Raw genomic sequence first — 24,976 nt, forward strand, 5'->3', positions numbered from 1 at the left:
AAAACCCCAGCGGCAGCCTCTCTCTAGACTGCGTCAGCCCCTCTTTGTCCCACGCTAGCCCTGCGTCACCTTGGATGGGTCTACGTCAGCCCTGGGATGCCCTGCGTCAGCCCTCTGACCCTCTGCGTCAGCAATGTTGGCCTCTCTGAGGCTCTGCGCAGCTCTCGGTTGCCTCTGCGTGAGCCCTGGCTGGCTCTGCGTCACTCTCCTTGGCTACTGCACTGCTCTCCCAACACTATCTCTACCTCTCTGTCTCTCTGTACTCAAATGCCCCTTAGTTGCATCTCCCGATCACTAATTCTATCTCTCTTAGCAAACCCTGCTCTAGAGAATAAAATGACTTATCACTCTGGTGTGCTCTCCAAGTGACCCTCAAGCCTCCTCTTATACTTTTCCTGATGACATATCAACGGCTGAGATTAAGTCCCTAATCAACGGGTAAGATTAAATCTAGCTTGATCCATATCTTTTGGACCATTCTAACACAGATTCATATTAATACACATTAATATTTTATTTTCCATAAGTTTAGACTTAGAGACTCCATTAAAAATATTAATTATTTTAATATCTCCTGATCTGTTTAGAATTTGCACAAACCCTTTCTGGGTATTGAAGATCTCATGTGCCCCAACCTCTTCACGAAATTTCGTGGCTAGAGCACATCTGATGCTACCCCAAATCAACACGGTGAGTGAAAAAACCTAGAAAATTATTCGCCACTAAAAAGCGGGAATAATTAACCAAGTAAAAAAAAACACTCCAAGTTGTACTCGCTTGTTGATCAAGTCCCAACACTGTAGGCCTGTCACATGGCTTTATTCATCATGCTAGTAACATTTATACAATATCCCTATAGGGCTGCAGAATCTGAGGACTGAATGAAGAAAGACAAAAAGAAAGTGGCTTAGAAGCCTTGATGAAATCTAGAACTCTGTAGGTGCAGGAATGCTCTGACATATCCTTGGGCATGGAGTCTTCAAAAAAAAATCAGGTGCAACTTTAGCGGTCAACAATAAAGCTTTTGTGCTTACTAGAAGGAATCTTTCCTTGAAATAATCCTTCAAAGATGAACTTCAAAAGGATGTCTATTTTAATGAAAACATGTAATTACATTTATTAGGAAACTCATTAACATGAAAAAGCATAAAAGACAGTAAGAAACCTTCCCTCAAATAATAGGTTGAAACAAATAAGAGGAGGTTGGGACAAAATTGATATCCTACAGCAGTGGATTGCAACGTGAGTGTTAGCACCTCGAAGAAGAAAAGTATTCTTTAAGATAGTGGATTCTGTAAAAGAATTAGAGGGACCTTCTATTAGGTGTGTAATAAAATTTCTGACAAAGAATAGGTGTGTCATAAAGTTTAAATAGGGAATTGACCAATAAAGCTTTTGTGCTTACTAGAAGGAATCTTTCCTTGAAAGAATCCTTCAAAAATGAACTTCAAAAGGATATCGATTTTAATGAAAATATGTAATTACATATATTAGGTAACTCACTAACATGAACAAGCATAAAAGACAGTAAGGAACCTTCCCTCAAATAATAGGTTGAAACAAATAAGAGGAGGTTGGGACAAAATTGATATCCGTTATGAATATAATACATAACAAGTAAAATAAATAAAATTAATGTAAATATTAAATAATCAAATATTGGTTATGTTAAATAGTCATTAAGTTAAGTGAAAACACGAAAGGACACCTGCTTAGGTATATATAGGTGGGTCCTCATTGTAACATTCATCACTTATACTTTATATATATATATATATATATATATAAATAATATTACAAATACCTTTTGTGTATTTTTACATTCAAGTCTACAAGCTATCAGTTTTTATGCTTCAGTGGTATCAGAGCCATGGCACACAATATAATCATGCGAGTCTTTGAATGTTGTTCGCCGCACAATGTGCCATTACGTTCACATCCTAAATGCATTGAGCAGTTTAGTAAAATTCAAGAAGCATTTCAGCGTTTAGAAAAATCATTTACAAAAGTTAAAGCATGTCAAAAGGAAATCGATAATAAGGAAGGAAATAGCGACAGTGAACAAATGAACCTAGGCGAAGCAGGAGAAGCAGATTTTGAACAAAATAATGATAATGAGGATGAAGAGGAGGTCAATGAGGACTATCTTGACAAACATGAAGATGAAAATGATCTCAACAACGATTGTGATGAGAAGGATAGTCAAAGTGGGTATATGAAAACTAGAGAAGAAGACCACTCAAAATCCAAATCCAATTGGGAATATGAAAAAAAGAAGTAGCTTATCTTGTTTCTCATTCGGATCAAAATGAGCTTACAGAGTCCCCCGAAATCCCATGGACCTCCAATGGAAAAACGTTGGCTGTCATACAACAACAACAAAATTTTGATTCTAAACTTGTCCCACATGCAATTCAAACGCAAGATCTAGATATTGAAGGTATTGATGGGAGGTCTGTTAAGGGTAGAATCTGTAAGCTGCAATGCATTGTAGATAATTTGGATTTGATTGAAGACTCAAGCACCTGCAACCCAATTGCTAGATCATTGGATTTTTCTGAGATTATTTCCAAAAACAAAGCAGATCCTAAGAGTCTGATCAATTGGGACAATGTTAAGATTCATATTGTTGAGGTTTTTAAAAGGGAAAAATGCCCTGATTTGAGTTGTGTTGTGTCTCAACGTGTTTTGCTTAGGAGTTCCATTTCAGAAAAGGCAGGGAATGAAGATGAAGATATGGATAGAATTGGAGATGAAATTCTTGATAGGCTTCAGCAAGAAAATGGTGAATTCTGGAAGGAAAAACCTGCATGGCAGTTGGTTTTAGGGTTTTAATCAAGTAAGAAATGCATGGCTTTGGTTATTGTTTTTGATAGTAGCCATCGTTGTCTTCCATTATCTGTTGTTTTGGAGCCCTTTACTGTCCATGTAGGCATGCTTTATATTTTGGATTCAACTACAGACCTTAGAATTACTAGAACTTCTCCATTCAAAGAAGCTATTGGGGATTTTTCTCAAGAAAATCCTAATCATGTTGAAGATTCCAATTCTCGTGTACAAGAAAAATCTTTCACAGTGGACCATCTTGATCATCAATCAAGTTCAATGGATCAACATATACATCAGCAACCACAGAGGGAAGAATCTTAAAGCTTTCCATGTTCATTCTGAGCTTGATGGTCATGATATCAGAGTCCAGCAAGCCACAATGAATGATCTTGGTATGCAAGGACCCCCGATGCATGTATATCCATCTACTGATGTCAGGCAGGTTAGTCCTATCATGTCAAAAGAATTTCCTCATCTCAACATCATCAATGACTTGCTCGATGACGAACATTATCGAGGCAAAGCCCTTAGAGCAACGCTCCAACATCCATGTGGCCAGCATTTAAATCAACACATTCCTTTTCCTGGGCTTGAAAGGAGAAATTCAGGTCATATTACAGCCCGTCCAACTAGGCGTGTTATTGGTATAATTAAGCGGAATTGGCATTCGTACTGTGGGTCTCTAGAACCAATGCCTATGCCTGCAGGTGGTGGTGGAATTGTCAACATTGTATTTGTATCTACTGATCGCAGATTCCAGGGTTATTGAAGCTAGAAAGCTATGTTGGGTGACCCTAGATTTTATTCTGACAGAAAACTCTCTGGAAAAAGCGATCAACTTTTATGTTTTTTTAAAATAAATTTAGAACCTTATGTCGATGGGATAAGTGTATAACCCTGCAACGAACACCTCGAAAAGGCTAGCACTGAAAGATCCTCATTGTGGTCGAATTTCAATCTTCTCCGCGGAACTGATATTCCCAATCTTCGCTGCTACATGGCGTTTGCTACCTGTTCTTCTATTGGACATATCTACTTTGCCAGCGAGCATGACGAGCATGGCAACCATTTGGCCAACCACCACTGTGGAGAACACGCTCAGCATTTTCCGCTGCATACAAATGTTGTCCACCACCGTGGAGAACACGCTTTGCAAAAACCGTGGTAGTGAACGAAGAGTAGCTGACCACTGTGTCGGGTATCGGCCAATCTGTGGAGAACAAAGCCTGTCTTGAATCTGTAAAAAGGTCAACGAGGCAGGGTGACTGTTGAATGACGTCGGTTGGGTGAGTACGGGGTTTATAAAAAATTGATATATAAATTATATAATTACATATTAATTATAACTTATATATTATAACTTTATTATATATATATATATATATATATATATATATATATATATCCAAGGGAATATTACTGATGAGCTACATGACGAGAGGATGGCCAGATTATATACATCGACATCGAGACGACAGACACTAAGTGAAGAAAATCCACAGCATTAAAGCTTTGAGGACAAAGCTTCTAAAGGAAGGGGCTATGTTATGAATATAATTCATAACAAGTAAAATAAATAAAATTAATGTAAATATTAAATAATCAAATATTGGTTATGTTAAATAGTCATTAAGTTAAGTGAAAAGGCATGTCTAAAAGACATGCCCAGTCACGAAAGGACACCTGCTTAGGTATATATAGGCGGGTCCTCATTGTAACATTCATCACTTCTACTTTTTATATATATATTAAATTATTATTACAAATACCTTTTGTGTATTTTTACATTCAAGTCTACAAGCTATCAGTTTTTATGCTTCAATATCCTACAGCAGTGGATTGCAATGTGTGAGTGTTAGAGCATGGAAGAAGTAAAGTATTCATTAAGATAGTGGATTCTGTAAAAGAATTGGAGGGACCTATTAGGTGTGTAATAAAATTTCTGACAAAGAAATTGAAGCAAAGTTGAAGGTAGCTAAGATCTCCTTGTGACCATTTCATGGTCTCACAAGTTTCCATGAAAAGCTGAGAGACACCAAATGGCTCACTAGCTTTGTCATTAACATAAGCATAATTCTACCATTAGGGAACAACATGTTGATTTAAATACAATTGAAAGTGAAATATTTTCACTCAGGGTAAAAGAAGAAATCACTGTGGGCCATCTCTATGACTACACCAAAGTGTTGGTGAACCAAGCCTTGGAAACAATCTCCAAGATATCTTGAATACACGGTAGCTGGGACAGTTAGGTCCAATAGAATGCATGTACCACAACTGGAAGCGACTATTTAAACAACTTTCTGAAGGGTTCAAAGATGATGGGAACTTGCCACCTTTTAATTGTGTAAGTAATAACCATCTGTCACATCCACTATTTTGTTTCGTCTAGCTGTGTCTTTACAATCGGTAAATATGTGTTTACACAGTAAATATCAGGGACTGACTACTTCTTCTCCTCGCTTGTCTCCCAGATTTCCCGAATATTCCAGGTCCATCAGTGCCCCATCCTAGCTCCCACAAGCAAACACTTTGAATTTTCATTTAAGTGTTAGTCATAGGAATTTTGTTGAGGCCTTTAAGCCCTATTGTCCCTGACAGTGTTAAACAATTCATCTTGGGAGCACACTGTTTAAGTTTGCTTCACCAAGAACTATTCAAGTCTCCTTTAGCTTTTATGGTTCTATCTTGGTCGTTGACAGATTGGAATTTTGAGTAGATGATTCTTTTCAAACTCATTTGATTAAAAATACAATAATATTTTAAACTTCATTGGATGATTTATGCCATCCTTTTTGTTTTCCCCTCTTGCAAAGTCATGGTATTTCTTGTTGCTTATATTACGTTAAAGGAGGCAACAAATTTGTGTCCTGAGTAAATCTACTTATCATAGACTCTTGCTACTGTTTCTTATATTTTGTCAACGATTGAAACTGCCTAGTCCTCTCTCAAGCAGCACTATGGGTAAAGAAATATCTGAATGATTTAAGAATCACACATTTCTTTGAAGGCAAAGATCCTAAGGGGTTTCACTATAGAGCACTCACCCGTCCCATCCATAAAATTTGCTAAAGAAAATATGCATTTTGACCAAGAGGAGTACCAACTTTATAAAAATGGAGGAGGGCATTCTTGATTTCTCCCAGGAACCCCCACAATGCTGATCCTTTTACCCAACAGAAAAAACAGATCAACACTCTTGAAGGGTATTATTAAAAAGCCTTGTCGATGTCACCACCCTTCTATTATGGTTGCTCCATCATGCTTGTTGACAAAATATTTCAACCATTGGGGGTTAAAATGCAGCTCAAGACTGGGTAGATTGTATATAGCAAATAATGCACTGTATGTGTGTTAACCAATACATCTGCCCATATCCAAATAGATTTTTTGGTCACCCACATTTCCTCTGTGTACCAACCATTGAATTACATCAGAAAAGGGTGGTATCTTCGTTCATGTTGTTAAATTATGAAGGTAGGATCTTTGAACCATGTAATTCATCATTGTTTCATCAAGCATGTCTTCCTTAAAAGATTGATGAGTCTTTGCACCCAGAGATTCATTAATCCACCGTACCTTTCTTTGAACATCTGGATTTGGCTAAAAAAGAAAAATCATTTCCTAAAGTTTCCACTGGACCAGCAAACCCCTTATAATTTTTTATGATCTCATTATTGTATGTTTTTGACCATTTCCATATATCAACTCTTCCCTTGTAATAAAGATAGACTTCAACATAAATTCCTGTTACTCTGAAATATATACTGGTTCTTCCTCCATTTTCCCCTAGGTAACAGGGGTGATAAGGGATTCATAAGGAAACCCTAATGACTCATGAGCAAACCCTAGAAATTTTCATAAGCCTCCCTCACAGTAGCAACACAACCAATTTACTTATCTCCTCAAAGTAGACTCTGATTATTGACTACAATATATCATATGGATGTGTAAACAGTATGGTGTACAGTACAAAGCTACAGGATAATAACAATTAACTTCTGTGGCTGAAATCTTTGAGGAATATTACCTGAAACCCAGGGATTTCATGGCCAGCTTACTTCACCTTAGAAAATATATTGCAGTTTAAACATGGAGTATTACATGAGAAAGATGCGGAAGTAAAGTTTCTAAAAGGTACCATAAGCTCAAGACACTCAAAAAACTACCCTATCTAAAGGAACCACAAGAAAAGCATTATATAACACTCTTGAGTCTTAACCTACATACTTACTATTGATGGAGACATTCATTCATCTTCTTTGCCTGTTCTCTACAGCTCCATACTACAGAGAATGTTCTTCCTTGTGCACATTCAGAAAACAATGCAACATAGTGATCACACTCCTTGAGAGCTCTTGCCTTCATTTTGCTGCGAAGGGCTGACAAACATTTTCAAGTTAGACTCGAAACACACACACACTTTACATGTCCCCCAACATATAATCTCATAAACTTTATTTTGGGTTACGATTTTAGAATTTATTTTCTTCTTTCATTTTTTGTATTAGCAATACAATATATCATCCAACAATGACAAAGAAGACATAAAATGTCTCAAAAGAAAAAATATGGCAGTAATAAAAGATTCTGAAATTGTGGACAATTAAGAGATCTCAGAAAAGCATGTTTTTAAAAAATTGTAGCCTAGATGTCCATTTTATATTTCTTTACTGTCAGTTGAAATTCAACTGCCTTTAGAAAGCAACAATCCAATGCTAACATGCCAACAAAGAAGTACCTAACTGGCTGCCGTAGTTGCTGAGTGACTATTAAAGATCTCTGAACTGAAATCAAATGTTTCCTCCTTTGCCAGGCTAACCTTAATCTCTCAAACTTCCATTTTCACATTTTTATATACCTATAAGGGTGTGTGGCACTGTGGACACACACAGCTAACATATGGCCCTTATTTAGGCTTATACTGTATAGGGTTGCGAGTATTGATACCAAACAATTCTCAGATGATATGATCATATTTAGCATATAACAATGAATTAGGGATAATGAGGAGCCAGATTTCACATAAGATGAATGGTCAGCCCTTTGTGGAAAGTGGAAACCATAACTTTGAAGAATTGCAAATTTGCAATACTCCACAGGTAACATTTCAGACAACTCGGGACTTATCCATACTGCACTATCACTAGTGTTATTCATTCTGCACAATATTCAGTTTGCAAGTTGAACCAAGGATGTGAGACTCAGACTCAGGAAAAACTACTCAAGCTTGGGACACAACAAAACTCAGCGACTCAGTGAATGTCAGTTCAAGACAGCAAAACTTAGCAAATAGAAAACTTTGAAAAAAAAACTTCCAAATACGGGAAATTTTGAGTTTTGCCAAGCTTCTAAGGCAAGTTTGGCCCCTAGTATTTGCACAAAAAGACTCAGCAAGCCTCACAAGTCCCCGCTGAGTCTCACAACAGTTACTTTTATAGCTTCTGATAAAGTGTACATGACGTAATTGATTATTGAATTATGGAAAGTAAATGTGTTGGATCAAAACCTAAGAACACTCCTGAATAGTTACAAAAATCCAGACGGAATAATAAGCAGACTTGATTTCACCACCTTTGTGGGGAAATTTTAGGTATAAGACCTTAGAAACTGCAGGAGACATTGAGGTCTAAAGGCTTTGCTGCATCTGGCATGTTCCTATCTCAATTTCCACATAATCACAGCAAACACCCACTCTGCTGGGAGCGTGTAATTGTTTAAGAACAGGGTCATTTAACACCTTCATCTGAAGCAATGGTTGAGGCTAAATTTGTTAATTATAAAGATGAAGCGCTGTAAAATATACAAATAAAGTGCTGCTCTTTGAGATTGATCCTACTCCTTAATTTTACCAAACAAGTGAAAATGGAACTTTATTATGATTGCTTCATGTGAAAAACTCTGTTCCATCATGTGCAAAAAATTACAACTCAACTCAGATTAATTAGCTGAAATCAGTGCCAGTCCCTTGTATTATGAGCAGACTTCACTTTGAAAATAAAGAAGATATATCTAGATGTCTATCCAAATCTCTAAGTGGAGGACTACAGAGGAATGCAATTGAAATGATGGAGAAGGTGCTTTAGTGGGGCAGATCAGCAACCTGATTGGTGTAGTGAAGTGGTGAAAAGGAAATAAGCCCTATTATCAATCAGCTAATGAAGCTTTCTGAAAATTAAAACGTATGTTAAAGTTTTTTTATGTTTTGTAGGGAACTGGGTGCTCTGTACAGTTATGTAATTCTGTCCTTTTCAATTTTTAGGGTTAACTATTTTGTTGAGATCACTGTAAGCTAGCCTCCATTTTGGTAGAATGGAACATGACTTTGAACATTATTGTTAGTGAATAGTCACATCTTGCTCTATGTATATGCAAGGATTTATACAGAAACATGCTTGCTTGTCACATATTAGTAGACATATCACATAATCTATAAATATGTTTATCTTGGACATGGTTTTGTCTTTGTGGTAGATAGTTGACGATTCTAGTGCAAAACTAGAATGTGCTGAAGAAGTGAAAAACCAAATACCCAGACAAGCAGAAAGTGCGCAACATTAGAATGTGCTTAAGGAGGGAAAAAAACAAAAACAGGAAGAAGCAGAAAGTGCACAGGAGGATAATGCACAACTTATGAGAAGTGCACGACTGCAGAAATAACTTGCAGTGAACTTTGGGTAGGTGACTACTACAATGTGCAGAAAGGAACTGCAAAACTTTGAAGAAACCATTGAGAAAAAAGAATGATGAAAAGCTATGCAAACAAATATTGATTCCATTCAAAAAATCAGATATGGGATTTGGTAGACCTACCTGAAGACAAGAATTGATAGGCTGCAGATGGGTGTACAAGACAAGTACAAATTAAATAGCACACGACACAAATCCAAGGCAAGGTTGGTAGCTAAGGGCTACACATAGAAAGAAGGTATTGAGTATGAATCAAGGTTGTGAGAATCAGACTTGGAGAAACCTCGGCCAACTAGGGACTCCCCGGACTCCCCAAATTCCGCAGCTCATTTCAACTCAGTTCAAGACTGAATGAAGCTTGGCAAATAGAAAAAGATGAAAAAAAATCCAAATACTGGAAATTTAGAGTTTTGTTAGGTGAGATTCGTTGAGTTCCATTTTCAGGTGAGTTTCGCCCCAAGTACTTATTTCCGAAGAGACTCAGCAAGACACACGAGCCCTGCCAAGTTTCACGATACTGATAAAGGTAATAATAGGCTGATGTGATATAGGCTTCATGAGCAGTAAAATGCAGTTTCAAACCTAGAGTAAAAAGCAACAACAACATTTCTATGTAATGTCCATATTTATTATGCCATGCGTTATCCCTCATATTGCATGAGAGGGAAATGTATGATTTTCATAACATGACAGATTTTCAGGAGTAACTTACAGGGATGATGATGGACTAGAGATACACAACTTTCGTTTTTACTTGGGGATGGTACATCTTGGTTGGGCATATCTATGGTTGTGGATCCTTTTATTCATCTTGGTAATGGTGGTTTGTATGGTGGCTCAACTTGATGCATGGTTTTCTTTTCATGGTTATACTTGATGCTTAGATGGTAATGGTGATATGTTCCTCGGTGCTATTTCTGCATATTGCATGCTTTATTTGATGGATCAGCTCACATGATGATCATGCTAGTTCCTTGCTTCATGTTCCTGGCATATTTTGATAGAGGCATGGTCAGCATTGACATGATGAGATGTGGCTCTTGTAGAGAAGCACCCTAGTACTTTACATGTCTATTCTACTCTTATGATGATTTTGGCCACAATAGGCAACTATTTTCCTAGAGCGCTCACCTTCGTGCCTTGTTTTGGAGCACCCTATGGTTTTGGTGAGAGTATCATGAGATGAGTTTTGTGACACAAAACCCAAGTAATTAAGATGTCTATTGTGTTCTTACAGTGATATTGGATGTAATAGACAGCCATTTTTGTAGAGCACAGACCTTCTTGTGTTCTTACAGTGATATTGGATGTAATAGACAACCATTTTTGTAGAGCACAAACCTTCTTGCACTTCATGCATACTAATTGGTGTTTTGATGGAGCAACCTAGGGTTCCAAGCTGGCATTCACATGGTTCATGGCATCTTAGTCACCAGGTTCGAGTTCGAGTTCAAGTTCGGCGACCATGAAATTCGAATAAAGTTCGGCAACTAAAATTTTGTCGATAAAATTCGACATATAGAAATTCGAAAAAAAAAATGTATATTAAAGATAGATATGCATATGAGAAATGGTATGGCAGCAAGTCCTGTGAGCAACCATTCATAACTGTTCAAAAAATAAAATACATCTGAATCTTAAAATAATTCAATCTTTTAAAGATAGATTGGCATAAAAAATATACAAAAACAGTTTTAAAGAATTTTCATTGTCCATATGACACATGATACATGAATACATCCACTAACACATACAAATAGATATTCTTTTGGCAGTTCAATGAAAAACTCTGCATTATAATTTATAAGATACAAAGACGGTTTAAAGTTTAAACTTTAAAGTAGCTTGGCAGTTTTAGAAAATTGTTCATGCAAAAACTAAACTAGAAATCTAAAACAGGAGCACAAGTTTTATTCTTGATGTTCCTGTTGCCCACTTGTTATATCAAAAAGTTCTATGTCATCAAGAGCAGTATGAGATGTGAATCTGCTAGATGCTTCAGCACCAGATTCATCAGTGAATTCCCTGTCAGTGTTTATGTCACTATCAATGTACAAATCAGCATCATCCATTGTTGCATTTGGAACAGGATCGATCCACGGAGTAGAAGAATTGGATGACTCTTTAGCCACATTCTTCAATGCCAACTACAAGTTACTACGAACATAAACAAGATCTTCTAATTTTCTAGATGACAATCTATTTCTTTTTTTGGATTGAATGTGGTCAAAGGAACTCCAATTCCTTTCACATGTTGATGCACTTGTTCCCTGGCTTAAGATACGAATTGCAAAATTTTGCAATTCTGGTGCCCCTGAACCATAAAATTCCCACCATAGTGCTGGATCACTTCTGCTCCTATCATACTTTGCTGATTTTGTTCCAAATAATCCTTCTTCTAACCTGTATGCTCTCAACTGACTTCTGATCAAGCCTGCAATCTCTGGATCTGGATTTAGCTTCTCAATAGACTGGATAAGTCCATTCATGATTTCTTCGTCCCTATGTCTTGGTAACCCAAACAATCTAGGGTCCAAATAGCATGCTGCTACGTGTAATGGACTCTGCATCATCTTCTATCTATGATCAATTAAATCCCATATCTCCTTGTAATCAGCTTCCACATTATCAAAAGCAGTTGCAATGGCCTCTTTGCAACGATCAAGGCTTTCATAAACAAAACCCATACAAGGTTTGTCACCATCAACCATGCGGAGCACATTAACAATTGGGCCACAAATTTTTAAAACCTTGTTTGCATTTTCCCAAAAGCCATTATTGAGCACTATTTGTTCAACATTTTTCCCCTTAGTTTCTTTTGAGAGGGTAGATCTCTCCCACTCAGTGTTGCAAAAAACAGCTCTTAGGCTCGCTTTTTCCTCAACAACTCTTTTCCGAGTAATATAAAAAGTGGCAAACCTTGTATCACAAGGCCTCAACAACTCTTTTGATGCATTCTTCCTGTATATGCTCAAAGTGAGACGATGGTTGATGATGAAGTTTGAAATTGTTTTGGCTCTTCGGATTGTTTCATTGACCCAAGGAAATTTGGCTAAGTCATGCAACATTAAATCCAAGCAATGAGCTGCACAAGGGGTCCAATAAATCTGATTATATTTTTCCATAATGAGCTTCCCTGCACCAACACAATTTGATGCATTATCTGTAACAACATGGACAACATTTTCCACCCCAACCTCTTGAATCGCTTCATCCAAAATTCCAAAAATAAATTCTGATGTCTTCACTCGATCCATTGCATTCACTGCCTTCAAGAAAAGCACCCCTTGAGGACAATAAACAAGCACATTGATCAATGGGCGATGACACAAATCTGACCAACCATCACTCAAAATTGTGCATCCTGTAAGCTTCCAGGACTCTTTAATATTAGCCAACTTTCTTGTCACTCTGTCTTTCGCTCTCTTTAGCAAAGTTGTCCTTAAAGCTTCAGATCCAAGAGGAACATAGCCCTTCCCAAAATCAATGGCCTTTTTAATTACATTTTTAAAATATGGACTCCTCGCCACATTAAAGGGAATTGCACATGCATAAAAATACTCAGCAACAACATCATCAACTGCCTGTTTCTCAACAGGTTTCCAGAATTGATTTAATGTTTTCTGCCCACCTGTTTTTGCTTGAGGAGCTGTAGAACTTGATCCACCAATGTTTGAAACTGAATTAATGGTGTTGGAGGAAGACATGGCAATCTCCCTCTCAATTCGCTGCCTCTTATTCAGCCTTTTCTGCTTTTGCATCTGTGAATTGGAATGGTCTTTCTCCACTGTGGCTTTTTGTTCATCGGTGATCTTAGTGCAGGCTTCAACACCACCTCCACTTCCATTGCTAATACCGAGAAGGTGATCCACTGCTCTAGTCAAAGTGCCAGTGAAATTATGTCCACACAGCTGACATGAAAGATTAAAACCATCTTTTTGGACAAAATTCCAAGCTACAGCAGTTGATTTTGGGGGTGCCATTGGAATTTAGAAGTCTGAAATGTCTGGCACTGCAATGTCTGAAATGTCTGCAATTTTTTTTGAAATTACATTTTCGTTAGTTAGAATTTAGAAAAAGGAAAAGTGATTTAAAACACTTTGCAGTTTGCACACATATTTATGCTTTTGTATCAGTATGTTTCAAGATTTAGGCTCACAGGCCTGTAGGCTGTAGGCTGTAGCCTGTAGCTATTACACGAATATATAGCTCTATGTAAATATAATGCAGTGAATTGTTTTCTGGGCAAATTCCAAGTCCAGCGTTTGTTACAGGCTGGCGTACACACAGAACCTTGATTCCTGAACAGGTGTTATATTGGCTGTTGTTTTGATGGCACAGTTATACTGCTAAATGTTCTTATCAGCACTTTTTAATTTACAGTTTTACTGGCAGTCTGGCAATTGGAATTTGGATGCATCATGCAATAAGTTAGTAACAATTTGCCACCAACTTCTGTTTGCAATGCCTCTTCTATTTTATTTTATTCAAGGAACAAGACTTCAAGGGTAATAGTTAGGAGATAGACCCCTTACTAAGTTACTTCCATATCATCTACAGTTTCTTAGTTGTCTTTACTTGGTGCCTGTAAAAGCCATAGCAATATAGAGCTAGGAGAACGTGTGGCAGAACTCCTTTTCGAGTTGGAACCAAAAAATGCAGCAACCTATGTTCTGCTATCAAATATGTATGCAATTGCTGGCAGATGGAATGACATTGAAAGAGTGCGAAAAAAGATGAAAGCCAAAAGTGTAAAGAAGAATCCAGGTTGCAGCTGGATTGAAGTCAATAAACAGGTGCATTTTTTCATTGTAGGAGACAATTGATGCTAACAAACACAGGAAAATTATGCAAAGTTGATAAACTCATTACAGAAATGGAATCAGGATATCTGCCCAGCAATAGATTTATTTTGAGGGACATGGAGTCTGGAGAAACAGAAGGAAAAGCTTCTGTCACCAAAACATGAAACATGGATTTGTATTTGTCATTAATGGGACGCCTGTTAATTTATTTCAACTTGTGGTGATTGCCATTACGCCAAAAAAAATCCCGTCTTCAACATCGTTGATCGAGAGATTATTGCATGGATGCCAATTATTCATATAATTTCAGGATAAATGGTGTCGTTGCGGAGGTTATTGGTGCACAATAATGTGGGCTTGGATTATACTAATACAATACCCTGCATATTGATAGTTCGCCATAAAGTTTGAAGTTTGAACTCCTACCTGAAGGCTGAACCGTGAACGATGAGCCCTTGTGAACTTCACACTGCACAGTGATACTGATACGCGTCGGCAGGCTGGCAGCTGAGAGTCGAGACGTTGTAGAGTCACGAGTGTAGAGTCGTTTGCAACTTTGCTGTGACTAGAGTCTGGTAGTGGTGAGTATGGAGTCTGGACCGCCAACGAAATGAAACCCTTCGCACAAGTTACAACCAAACAATGCAACAATGAAACCGGCGAGCAATAAAACCCGTGGGCCACAACCTAAAGCCTAAAACGCGCGAAAAAAAAAAACGAATTTAATCGAACTGCATGCGAATTTAATCGAACGTCAAGCGAATTTCATCGAATGTCAAGAAATTTTGTTCGAGAAAAAATCGAATTCGGCTTGAAATTCAAGTTCGCCATAAAATTCGGCGAACTCGAACGAATATGTTCGTTTCTCATTGAAATTCGCCGAATTTCGAATTTAATGGTTGAAATTCGCCGAATCTGGTGACTGAGCATGGCATCATACCTCTTGGTGAGGGCACCCTGAGATTTTGTGTCTATCATGGTTTTGTGATGATATTTGATAGAATATACACTTGACCTTGGTGAGTGCTCAACTCTATCATGGGTTTTCAAGGCTTGGCATAACATTCAACTGATTTTCAGTGTTTGGATGAGGACAATTGACATAGCATCTATTGATGAGGGTACCCTAGGGTTTGAGGTGCCTATTGAGGTCTTATGGTGGTAATTGATGGGATGTACATTCGATCTTGGGGAGCACTCCATTCATCATGGTAGCACGGATGAACTACATTGCTAGATCGCTTGGCTTCTTAGTTGTATGTTGAGGTTAGATTACACCTTATGATGACTATACACCTAATTCTCGTGGAGCACTCCCTACCTTGCACACATGTGAAGGAATGTTTCATGGATTGAGGCTATTTACTATTGGATAGTAATTGTTGCACACATACGGAGGTTGTTGTGGCCATTGATGACTTGGCCCTTGGTTTATGTTGTCTATTCTATGTTATTCAACCTCCAATCTTGAGATCCACTTCATCTATCTTGATATATGGATAATTACTTCACTATGGAGCCACATGTGCCACTTGAAGGGTTTATTTTCACATTCATTGAGGTTGGTTATAGTATTTATGGTCCAATTCATTTGAGTGCTCCATGTATTAATGGATCTATTACACTTATTCGTGATCATGATGAAGGCATTCACTTGAAGAGGTCATGTTGCACATGTTCCTCTACTATTGGTTGAGGGCATTGTTACCCACCACCTATGGGTAGTATGCACAGGAGAATTTTTTTCTCCTAGTGGTCCTCAGTCAATAGCCAGCAGCCCCTTGCAACCCCCATATAGCTCAATGTGCCATTTTCTCCACCACCTGAGCCAACCATGTGGTCCCTCACCCATCTGTTATAAATGTATATTTGAAGGTGCGCCTCCCAACCCCAAAGGTATCCAAAGGTATTGCTTTTCATTGGTATAGTTGAGCAATTTACCTTACTTGTCATCACACTTTTGCGCATAAATTGGTGAGGGGATTCGGTGGAAAGAGTGGGTTAGGCTTGTATTCTTGTCTCCAATGCTCGATTTCGTGGTTACCCTAGTATCCTAGTCCCGTGGGGTCTCCTTTACTGACCATTTGGCTTTTGGGCTGGCACTACATGGGAAATCCCAATTTTGCTTGTGTCGTCCCGCTTCCTGATACCACCTACATCACTACCGGTCCACTCATTTTAGCCCCCATTCATCTATTTTCCCATTCGGGTCCACATGTGTCCACTGGGTCCACATAGGGTTAGCCTCCCCTTCCCATTGTCCACACCTTGGGCCGGGCCTATAACAATGCCTCGAAGGTTGATGCAGCTAAAAGGAAAAGAAAAAGCATAATTTTGCCGCTCTCAATAGGAAATGTACCACAAAATGCAAAAGATGGTCGGGACATACAAATTTAGCATGTGGGCAAAAGCCAAACATGAGCTCTACCCCTTATCCATGGCCATCACCCTGGTTCCTATGGGCCCTAGATGAGACTAGTGTTTTTAAAACTGGCCTAACTAACCGGTTACCGATCTAACCGGCTGATCAACAAGGCCACTGGTTGGAACCGACTGAAAAACCCGATCAGGAAAGCAATGTGGAGAAGTTTTGGCCCTAACCGGCCGGTTTAGGACGGAACCAATCGGTTTGTAGTCAAACCGGCCGGTTACCTGCCATGCCAGCCTCCACCATTTGTATTGTTGGATTGTTTGTGGGGATCCTATCTCTGACATGATTGGCTTGGAAATGAATTGTATGAGGATGACCAGCATTCTCTCTCATCACTTGAACCATATATGCATGAGATTTCAGATCGAAGGAAGAAAAGTGTGACGAAGGCCTTGTTGTAGCACCCCATGTTTCTATTGAATAGTATGCATGTCATCATGTCTCAAATGAAGCATTGTGATGATGAGATACACTTGCATGAAGGCAAGGGTTTGGTAAGTCATATTCCCTTCCAAGTTTCTGAATTTAGTAATGATTCTTTTGATGATTTGGAGAGGGTATATTTTGTAGAACCCTGAAGATGAAAACCTTTTAGGTGTTATCGTTCCCTCATGTCATGAAGAGCATGACAGCCAAGAGGATGAGGATTTTGACACTTTTTTTATTGTAAGGCATATATGGCATTTGTATTACTGGTTTGTTTGTGGAGATCCTATCTCTGACATGGATATTGAGAGTTTAATAGAGAAATGTCTAATTGGCATACTCAATTACTCCAATTCCAATTAGCATCAAAGACCATCCCATGAAGCACAGAGAAAGCATTGTAGGGTCTATCTTTGATGATCTCAAAGAGACAAACATGGTGGAGACAGGTGAACCACTTTTCATTATTAATGAACAACCATATCTTTTCATTGTGGTGATTCAGTGCAAGAAAAAGGGTTTTTTTATGGCAATAAAATTGCAAACCAAACAAATTGTTTAATTGAATCATTGCTTATGTATTTTACTATTTTGTCGATGATATGTATTGCACTCGGTGCCATTTTAATATATTCACCTTTACATGGTATATAAATGAGCAAACTTTGCATATTTTGTCTCTATTGGCTTGGAATCGTGGTTTTAAATCTTAAAAATAGTTTTGTTTCATTAAAAGTTAATTATTTAATGTATTTTTCTAAAACCGGTTCATTTAGACCTAACCAGTCCCAGTTCGACAGGTTCCGGTCAGTAAACCGGTTCATTAGGTGGATCGGTCCAGTCATTGGTTCCAGTTTTAAAAACATTGGATGAGACCCTCTCTTTCATTAAGGAACCCATGATTGTCCCAACCCCCCTGGTGCGCGATGAACCGCCCCACCTTAAGGGGGTATCCACTACTACATATTACACATCATGCTCTCATCCCCTAGAGCCCTAAGCAGTTATGATGAAAACTCAATAGAAGGCAAAAGGCATATGAAAAAGGGTGGAAAAACAAAGGTCGAGACCACAATTTTCTCCCTCCTACACTCATTTACACAAGTGTGGGCTTCCCTTATCATAGCTAGCCTTGCACCTTGACATGTGGTCTGGATGATTCCCCTAATCCCCAATCCCCACTCCATTCCATTATTATATCATTTTCCACCTACCACTTAAAAGATGTACCATGGACATGCCAACCCCTTTAGAGGTTGAAACCACCTAATAGGATCCTTGGTTAACCCCCTATTGAGCTTGGAGACACTTGTACATGCCAAAGCCCACTATGGAAGGGCATGCCACCATGAAGTGCCCCATTGATCCCATGACTTATAAGCTTTATTATTTGATTATTCCAATGACTAGTTGTATTGGAGGGCAAGGGGACGCTTTGGATCTTATGCAGGATTGCAGATGGTCTCCATTTGGGGCTTGGTTTCCCTATACAAAGTCCTAGTCCTCCAGAGGGTCACATTGGAAACATCATCTAATGTATCATGTGTAAAGGGGTGAATATTCCTAGAGATTGTTTCTATTGAACATCTCTTGATAAGTCATCTATTATTACACATCGAAGTATAAACTCTTCTAGCAGTTGCTCTCATGCCCTTATTGCCATGCGAAGTTGTCTAGGAGGCTCCTTGATTGGGTGAAGTTATTCTAAAACACAAATTTCATCTTGACTCCATATTCCCCAAAGGATTAGGCATTGATCCTCCATTGGTGATCACTCAAAAGCATATTCTTCTCACCTTTCTCTCTTTCTTTCTAGGCCTAGCCTCCATAGGTGACCTAGGGCATCAATTTTCTCACGATTCACCCATCCAAAAAGTTCGATCTCTTGCCCTCTACTGCATTGTTGTGTCTTCTAGAGGCCCTCCAAATTTGAAGCAATTCCGACGGTGGGATCTTGAGATATTTCAAGCCCTAGCTCCGAGATCGATTCTTGCCCTTGGTTTCCCTTGGCTAGTGACCTCATTGGGATCGTTACTAAAAATTTCCCCTTTGATCCCCTCAATTAGGTCAAGCACACCCCTGACTAGTCAACTCCACCCCCTTGACCTAATTTTGGGTCCACTTGGTCCCGTGTGGTCCCACAACTTATTGAAGCTAATTTCACAAAGACCACTTGGAAACCAAGTTTCCACAAGGATTTCTAGGACTAGTATCTTCTTTGCAAGTCTTATCTACAAACCCTAGCCCTTGAAATCCCCTTGGCCCTTCCTAGAGAGCCTTACACCTTGTTTCTCAAGCAAGCAAACCATACAATTGAGTCTCTCTTGTGAATAGGCCTTAGGAATCACTCCTTATCCTTTATTGACCCATTCATCTAGTGATTCCCTTTATACTGCGTCTCCTCCCATCGGTGAAAATCCGTAAAGAGCAGGGATCCTTAGCTGAGATGAAAGTGGCCTATTGCTCCATTGTTGCCCTTGACCTAGTAGTTGCCCTTTTAGGATCCCTGCTAGTTTGAGAGGTAACAGTTTGGAGTTGTTGTCGGGGACACGAGACGTGTGTCTTGCTCCTCACGACATTACTGACATATCATTTTGGCGACTCCATTGGAAGAAAGAAGCCCTAATACTTTCGCAGAATGCAAGAGCCACAAAGGAGTAACTTTGCTACATTGGAAAGGGTTAGGGTAATACAATTTCTTCTCTATTCTCCCTTTCCCTTTTGTGTTGCTTACCTTCAAGATGAAAACTTATGCACTTGATATCAATCATTGGATTTGTAAATTGTTGATATTTCTAGCAGACAACAGACTAGAACAATTTTTCTTTCAACGATAACCACTTCCAATGATTTATTAGCATCAATTACATATACATAAGAAAAACTTCAACCATTAATCACAGTAGAGCAGTAGAAATAACCATGAGACAATGAGACAAGAGGCATAGAAAAGGCACAAAAAAGAGGCAAAACCCACAAGGGGAAAACCGAGAAATCTTTCCTTATGAGAGAGAGTCCATATTCATCAATCCATCCAAAAACAAGAACATCAAAATAAAAACTAACTACTACAAGAGAGACCAGACCTCCCACAAGTGCCAAGCCACATCCTTGTCCATCCTTATGTTTTTCATCCTTTTCTTCCTTCTAATTTCACTAGAACAGAGATCAAACTTAAGATGATTCGATGTGCAAATGAGAGGGAGAGCTCTCATATTTATACTCTTCAAAGGGAGTTGAATAGATGCCTCCAAGGGGCCAGACCGACTTGACACTTGTGGAGTCATGAATATAAAATCAAATTTTCCTTTTCCTTTAACAATGAAAATACCGCCCACAGCTACTAAATTTCCAACACTCCCTCTTAGCCAAGGAGGCATTTTTCATTCTCTCTCAAGATCAATATCCCAACGAATCCATAGGTATCTCAACAACAACCCAAGGGAGAGATCAGGTATACAAGTCTCTCTCTCTCAAGATCAATTTGCCCAACCAATCTAGAGGTCTCTCAGCAACTACCCAAGGGAGAGATCAAATGTACGAGTCTCATCATAAAGAAAGATACATAACATCAAATACATCCCATCAATCAATATCATTCATGATGCCAAACTCTCCAACCATATGCAATGGTTACACAGGGTCCATCTCCCCGACCATAAACAAGGTCTCTCAATCCACGACCTAAGGGAGGAATCCCTATCTCGATATCAATCTCCCTAACTATATAGTCTCATGGTCCACGACCCAAGGGAAAGAACTTCATCCTTCCCGACCAAACCATTGGCTTCTCAGTCAATGACCCAAGGAAGGCAACTCAAGATCAATCTCCCTGACCAATCCACTGGTCTCTATCCAACTTCCCGAGGGAAAGATCACAAAATTAGTGTCCCCAACCAAACTCATTGGTCTCTCTATCATCATGACTTAAGGGATCACTTAATGCCTCAGAACGAAGCTCCCCGACCAGACTCATTGGCCTCTCACTCAACTGACATAAGGGAAAGACAATATTCCCGACCATAATCTATGGTCCCTCAACTACAACCCAAGGAAGATTCATGATGTTATGCAATCAATGCTCCCTCTCCAAGAGGGATTTTCAATCATTCCAAGCTTCTCATAGAAGCAAACACTAGCAACCTGCTCAACAGCAGAAAAGTATACCATGGTCGAATCCAACAGGGAACAATAGGATTGAACAACCAGATATTTATTCAGCGTCAGTCGTAGCTTCTCGCAGAAGCAATTTTGAACAGATAGTTCAGTGAGCCAATCAGAGAGAATCAACCAAGTCAGTAAGAGAGTCTTGCAGCTTCTTCAAATTTTCATCATGGAGATGTCCATGGACTCGCAATCCATTATGCCAAATTGCAGCAAGGAGTTCACCAAGCTCACGCCTTTATGAAAATAATTCCCTCTTATATTGGACACAGAAGTCCTCAACCCTTGTCAGAAACACATAATCAATACATAACAGAAAATTTATGGGCTCATCTTCAACAGATTCAGATCAGCATTGCTCTTTAAAACTTCTTGCCATGCTTCAATCAAGTTGATCGTGTCTGCTCCCTCTGAGTCCAAAGCTTCATTCAATATGAGTCTTCTTGTCACAAGCTTTGTTCTTCCAATCTTTTAATTTATTGCAACAGCCTTGACATGCTTCATCATGTATCTGCAATCCTCACTTAGATGCCAAGGAAGAACAAACACAACCAAGTAAGATATACGAGGACAAGAAGAATAACAACAATAGTAATAATTTAAAGAAAGATACAAGATACTTGTCTTTTGAGAACATGTCAGCGCCCTCTTAATCTTATACTTCTTGCATTCAACTTGCAAATCAACCTCATCCTCAAGATGTCATTTCTTCCAGGAGCTAGGGTTTCCTCTTTGAAGTGGAAGCAATCAATTCATAAGTAATATGCTTTCTTCTCCAACCCTTGATAAGGCTATCAATTGTTTAACTAGGGTTTTGACTCCAAACCCTAATAACTAAAATTTAGTCTAGGGTTTACAAACCCACTCATCCTTATATTCTTTTCCAACTTCGACACTCTCAATTCCAATATCAAGATTATGAGTGATCATTTCTAGGGTTTTGTCCATAAACCCTAGGGCAACCCTGTTCAAATCCTTACTAGGGTTTTTACAAGTCCAAAACATTCAATCTTCCAAACCCTAGATTTTGCAATCTCATCAAATCTCAAATCCTCAATAATACTCTGATCAGAGTTCAGGCTTTCAAGGGGAGCTTCAACCTCTTATTATTTCTACCTTGCTTAGCAAATGGTGTAACCTTGACATCCTCGCATTTATTTCCAATGCCCAAAGCTACATACTTGCAAAGATCTTCAGATCAAGAAACTCTCTTATCACAACAACAGCATCTGATCTTGCAATAAATTCCATCATACAGGTCTAAGGTTTATACTCAAACATTCACGCAAGCTCTTAGTTATTTAGGACATTATCAAGAGAGGCATTGGTCTTCAAGGCAGGTGACATCTTTAGACTTAGCAGACCTTCGTAAAAAAAGTTTCCAACCCTTATTCAATACTTGAGATTCCAAAACAATGTCTTGACACTAATTTTTTCACTTGCAAAATTGCAACTTGTTCATCTCTTAATGGTTCTTAACTAGGATACTGAGCCACCCATCACTGTTTGATTGCTCTACATGTCAGTGCCTTTCATAATTTGATTTCAAGCAATTCAACATATTTATGCCATCAGAGTTTAATACAACTTTTGTTCTTTTCATAAAGACAATAGCTTAGATATTGGCACTCTGGGGACTGCTCTGGCTCACCAAGAAGAGGTTGTTGGACCACATTCATATATATGGAGATTCAAAGTCTCTCATTGATGGCATACTGGGGCACTCTAATTTTGCACCCCCAAACCTATGTTGTTGGTTGGATCATATCAAATCTCTAAAACTGTCATTCCATATTTTAACTTTCCAACACATCTACGGGGAATTAAATATGGTGGCAGATGCTCTATCAAAAGAAGGTCTTAATGTTGTTGTTGGAGTCTTGAGATACAGGTACATTGAGGATGACATAACCAAAGACGAGGGCATGATTCCTCTCCCATAGGGTATAGTTTGGTCATTTTATGGTGAATATAGATGTTTGTTATGGTTTATTCAATATAATGTAATGTTTTGAAGGTACTACATATACTGGGCAATAGAGACATATGGTCTACTTGGGACATTATGATTAGATATGGATGGATATTTCCATTATGTAGTGGTTTATTTTGAACAATATCTAATATATGTATTGGATACTATATTATAATATGTTCCAGTGTTTTTTGCATTTTGAAAAAGAAAAAAAGAAAAATAGCTTATGATGGAAAGAATTAGGTCGGCTTCTTTGCAGTGTAATTTGTCCTTCCTTTATGTATAGAAGAGAGTCTCCCACAAACAATATCATGGTCACACCTTAGATCTGAATCCTTCACGGACTTGTGCCACAGAGATGAGCTCAGACTGAAATCATAATAGAGATGACAACCTTCATAAGTCATCCAGGTTTGATCATTCCATGAGGGGGCTTGAATTTGTCACAGAAATCGCATATGTGATGCCATAGAACTCGTATATGTGATAAAGATAATCAGACTTCCATTTATAAAGAGCAATAAATCTTTGCTTATCCATAGGGGCCATGAGATGACATACCACAGGGAATCTGGATCAATTGCATACCTTGATTGGGCTCAAACTTTCGATCATACCTCAATGTAATATGCTTCATAGACTTCGCATTGTTTACAGGGCTCTTGGTGCCTCAAATCCGCATTGTTCACAAGGCTATTGGAGCCTCAAATCCGCACTTACTGGAGCCTCAATACGCATTGTTCACAAGGTTATTGGAGCCTCGATCCACATTGTTGACAAGGTTATTGGAGGCCCAAATCTACATTGTTCACAAGGTTATTGGAGCCTCAGATCTACACTGTTCACAAGGCTTAGATCCGCAGTGTTTTCCACAAAGAATAAGTGCCCCTGGACTCGCATCATTCCATAGAGATTTATGATTTAGACCTCGCATTATTTCACAAGAATTTGTGCCTCAGAGCTCGCAAATTTCCACAGATATAGGTTCCTTAGGTCCACAAATCTCCATAGGAGATAAGATGGCTTAAACTTTTACGCATATTACAGATAGAGCCACAACTTTCGCATTCCACAAATCCGCAAGGTATGTTGCCTCAGGCCCGCAATGAAACACGTCACTATGTCTTCTACTCAGCGTTCCAAATTAGCTTGAGCGAGGGCAAATGAAGAGATATGTCCAATGATCCCAATACCACTCTTTAATCCTAACTCTGATACCATGTTGATATTTCTAGTAGAAAATAGACTAGAACAATTTTTCTTTCAATGATAACTACTTCCAATGATTTATTAGCATCAATTACATATAACATTCAATATCATCAAGTAGTTATACATAAGAAAATTTTCAACCATTAATCACAGTAGAGCAATAGAAATAACGATGAGACAATGAGACACAGAAAATTAGACCTGAGGCTAAGGCAAAACCCACAGGGGGAAAACCCAAAAATTGTTCCTTGTGAAAGAGTCTATGTTCATCAATCCATCCAGAACAAGAACATCAAAACAATAGCTAACCAATACAAGAGAGACCTCCCACAAGTGCCAAGCCACAACCTTCTTCATCCTTTTGTTTTTCATCCTTTTCTTCCTTTTAATTTCGCTGGAAAAGAGATCAAACTTGAGATGATTTGATGTGCAAATCAGAGAGAG

At 38.6% G+C, this 24,976-nt stretch overlaps 1 protein-coding gene across 2 annotated transcripts in view; it reads right to left on the reverse strand.

Moving 5' to 3' along the window:
* The window catches only part of LOC149234025 (uncharacterized), a 155,194-nt gene that overhangs the window by 95,605 nt on the left and 34,613 nt on the right, over positions 1 to 24,976 (reverse strand). For both annotated transcript variants that reach the window (XM_089461089.1, XM_089461090.1), the window contains exon 2: positions 7,064 to 7,211. In XM_089461089.1, the coding sequence (XP_089317215.1) occupies positions 7,064 to 7,211 (148 nt within the window). The remainder of the gene's footprint in view (positions 1 to 7,063; positions 7,212 to 24,976) is intronic.

The sequence above is a fragment of the Pinus tabuliformis genome, chromosome 8 (genome assembly GCF_031772625.1).
Source record: "Pinus tabuliformis cultivar Carrire ecotype Pingquan chromosome 8, CPIR1, whole genome shotgun sequence".
In the NCBI taxonomy this organism is placed as follows: domain Eukaryota; kingdom Viridiplantae; phylum Streptophyta; class Pinopsida; order Pinales; family Pinaceae; genus Pinus; species Pinus tabuliformis.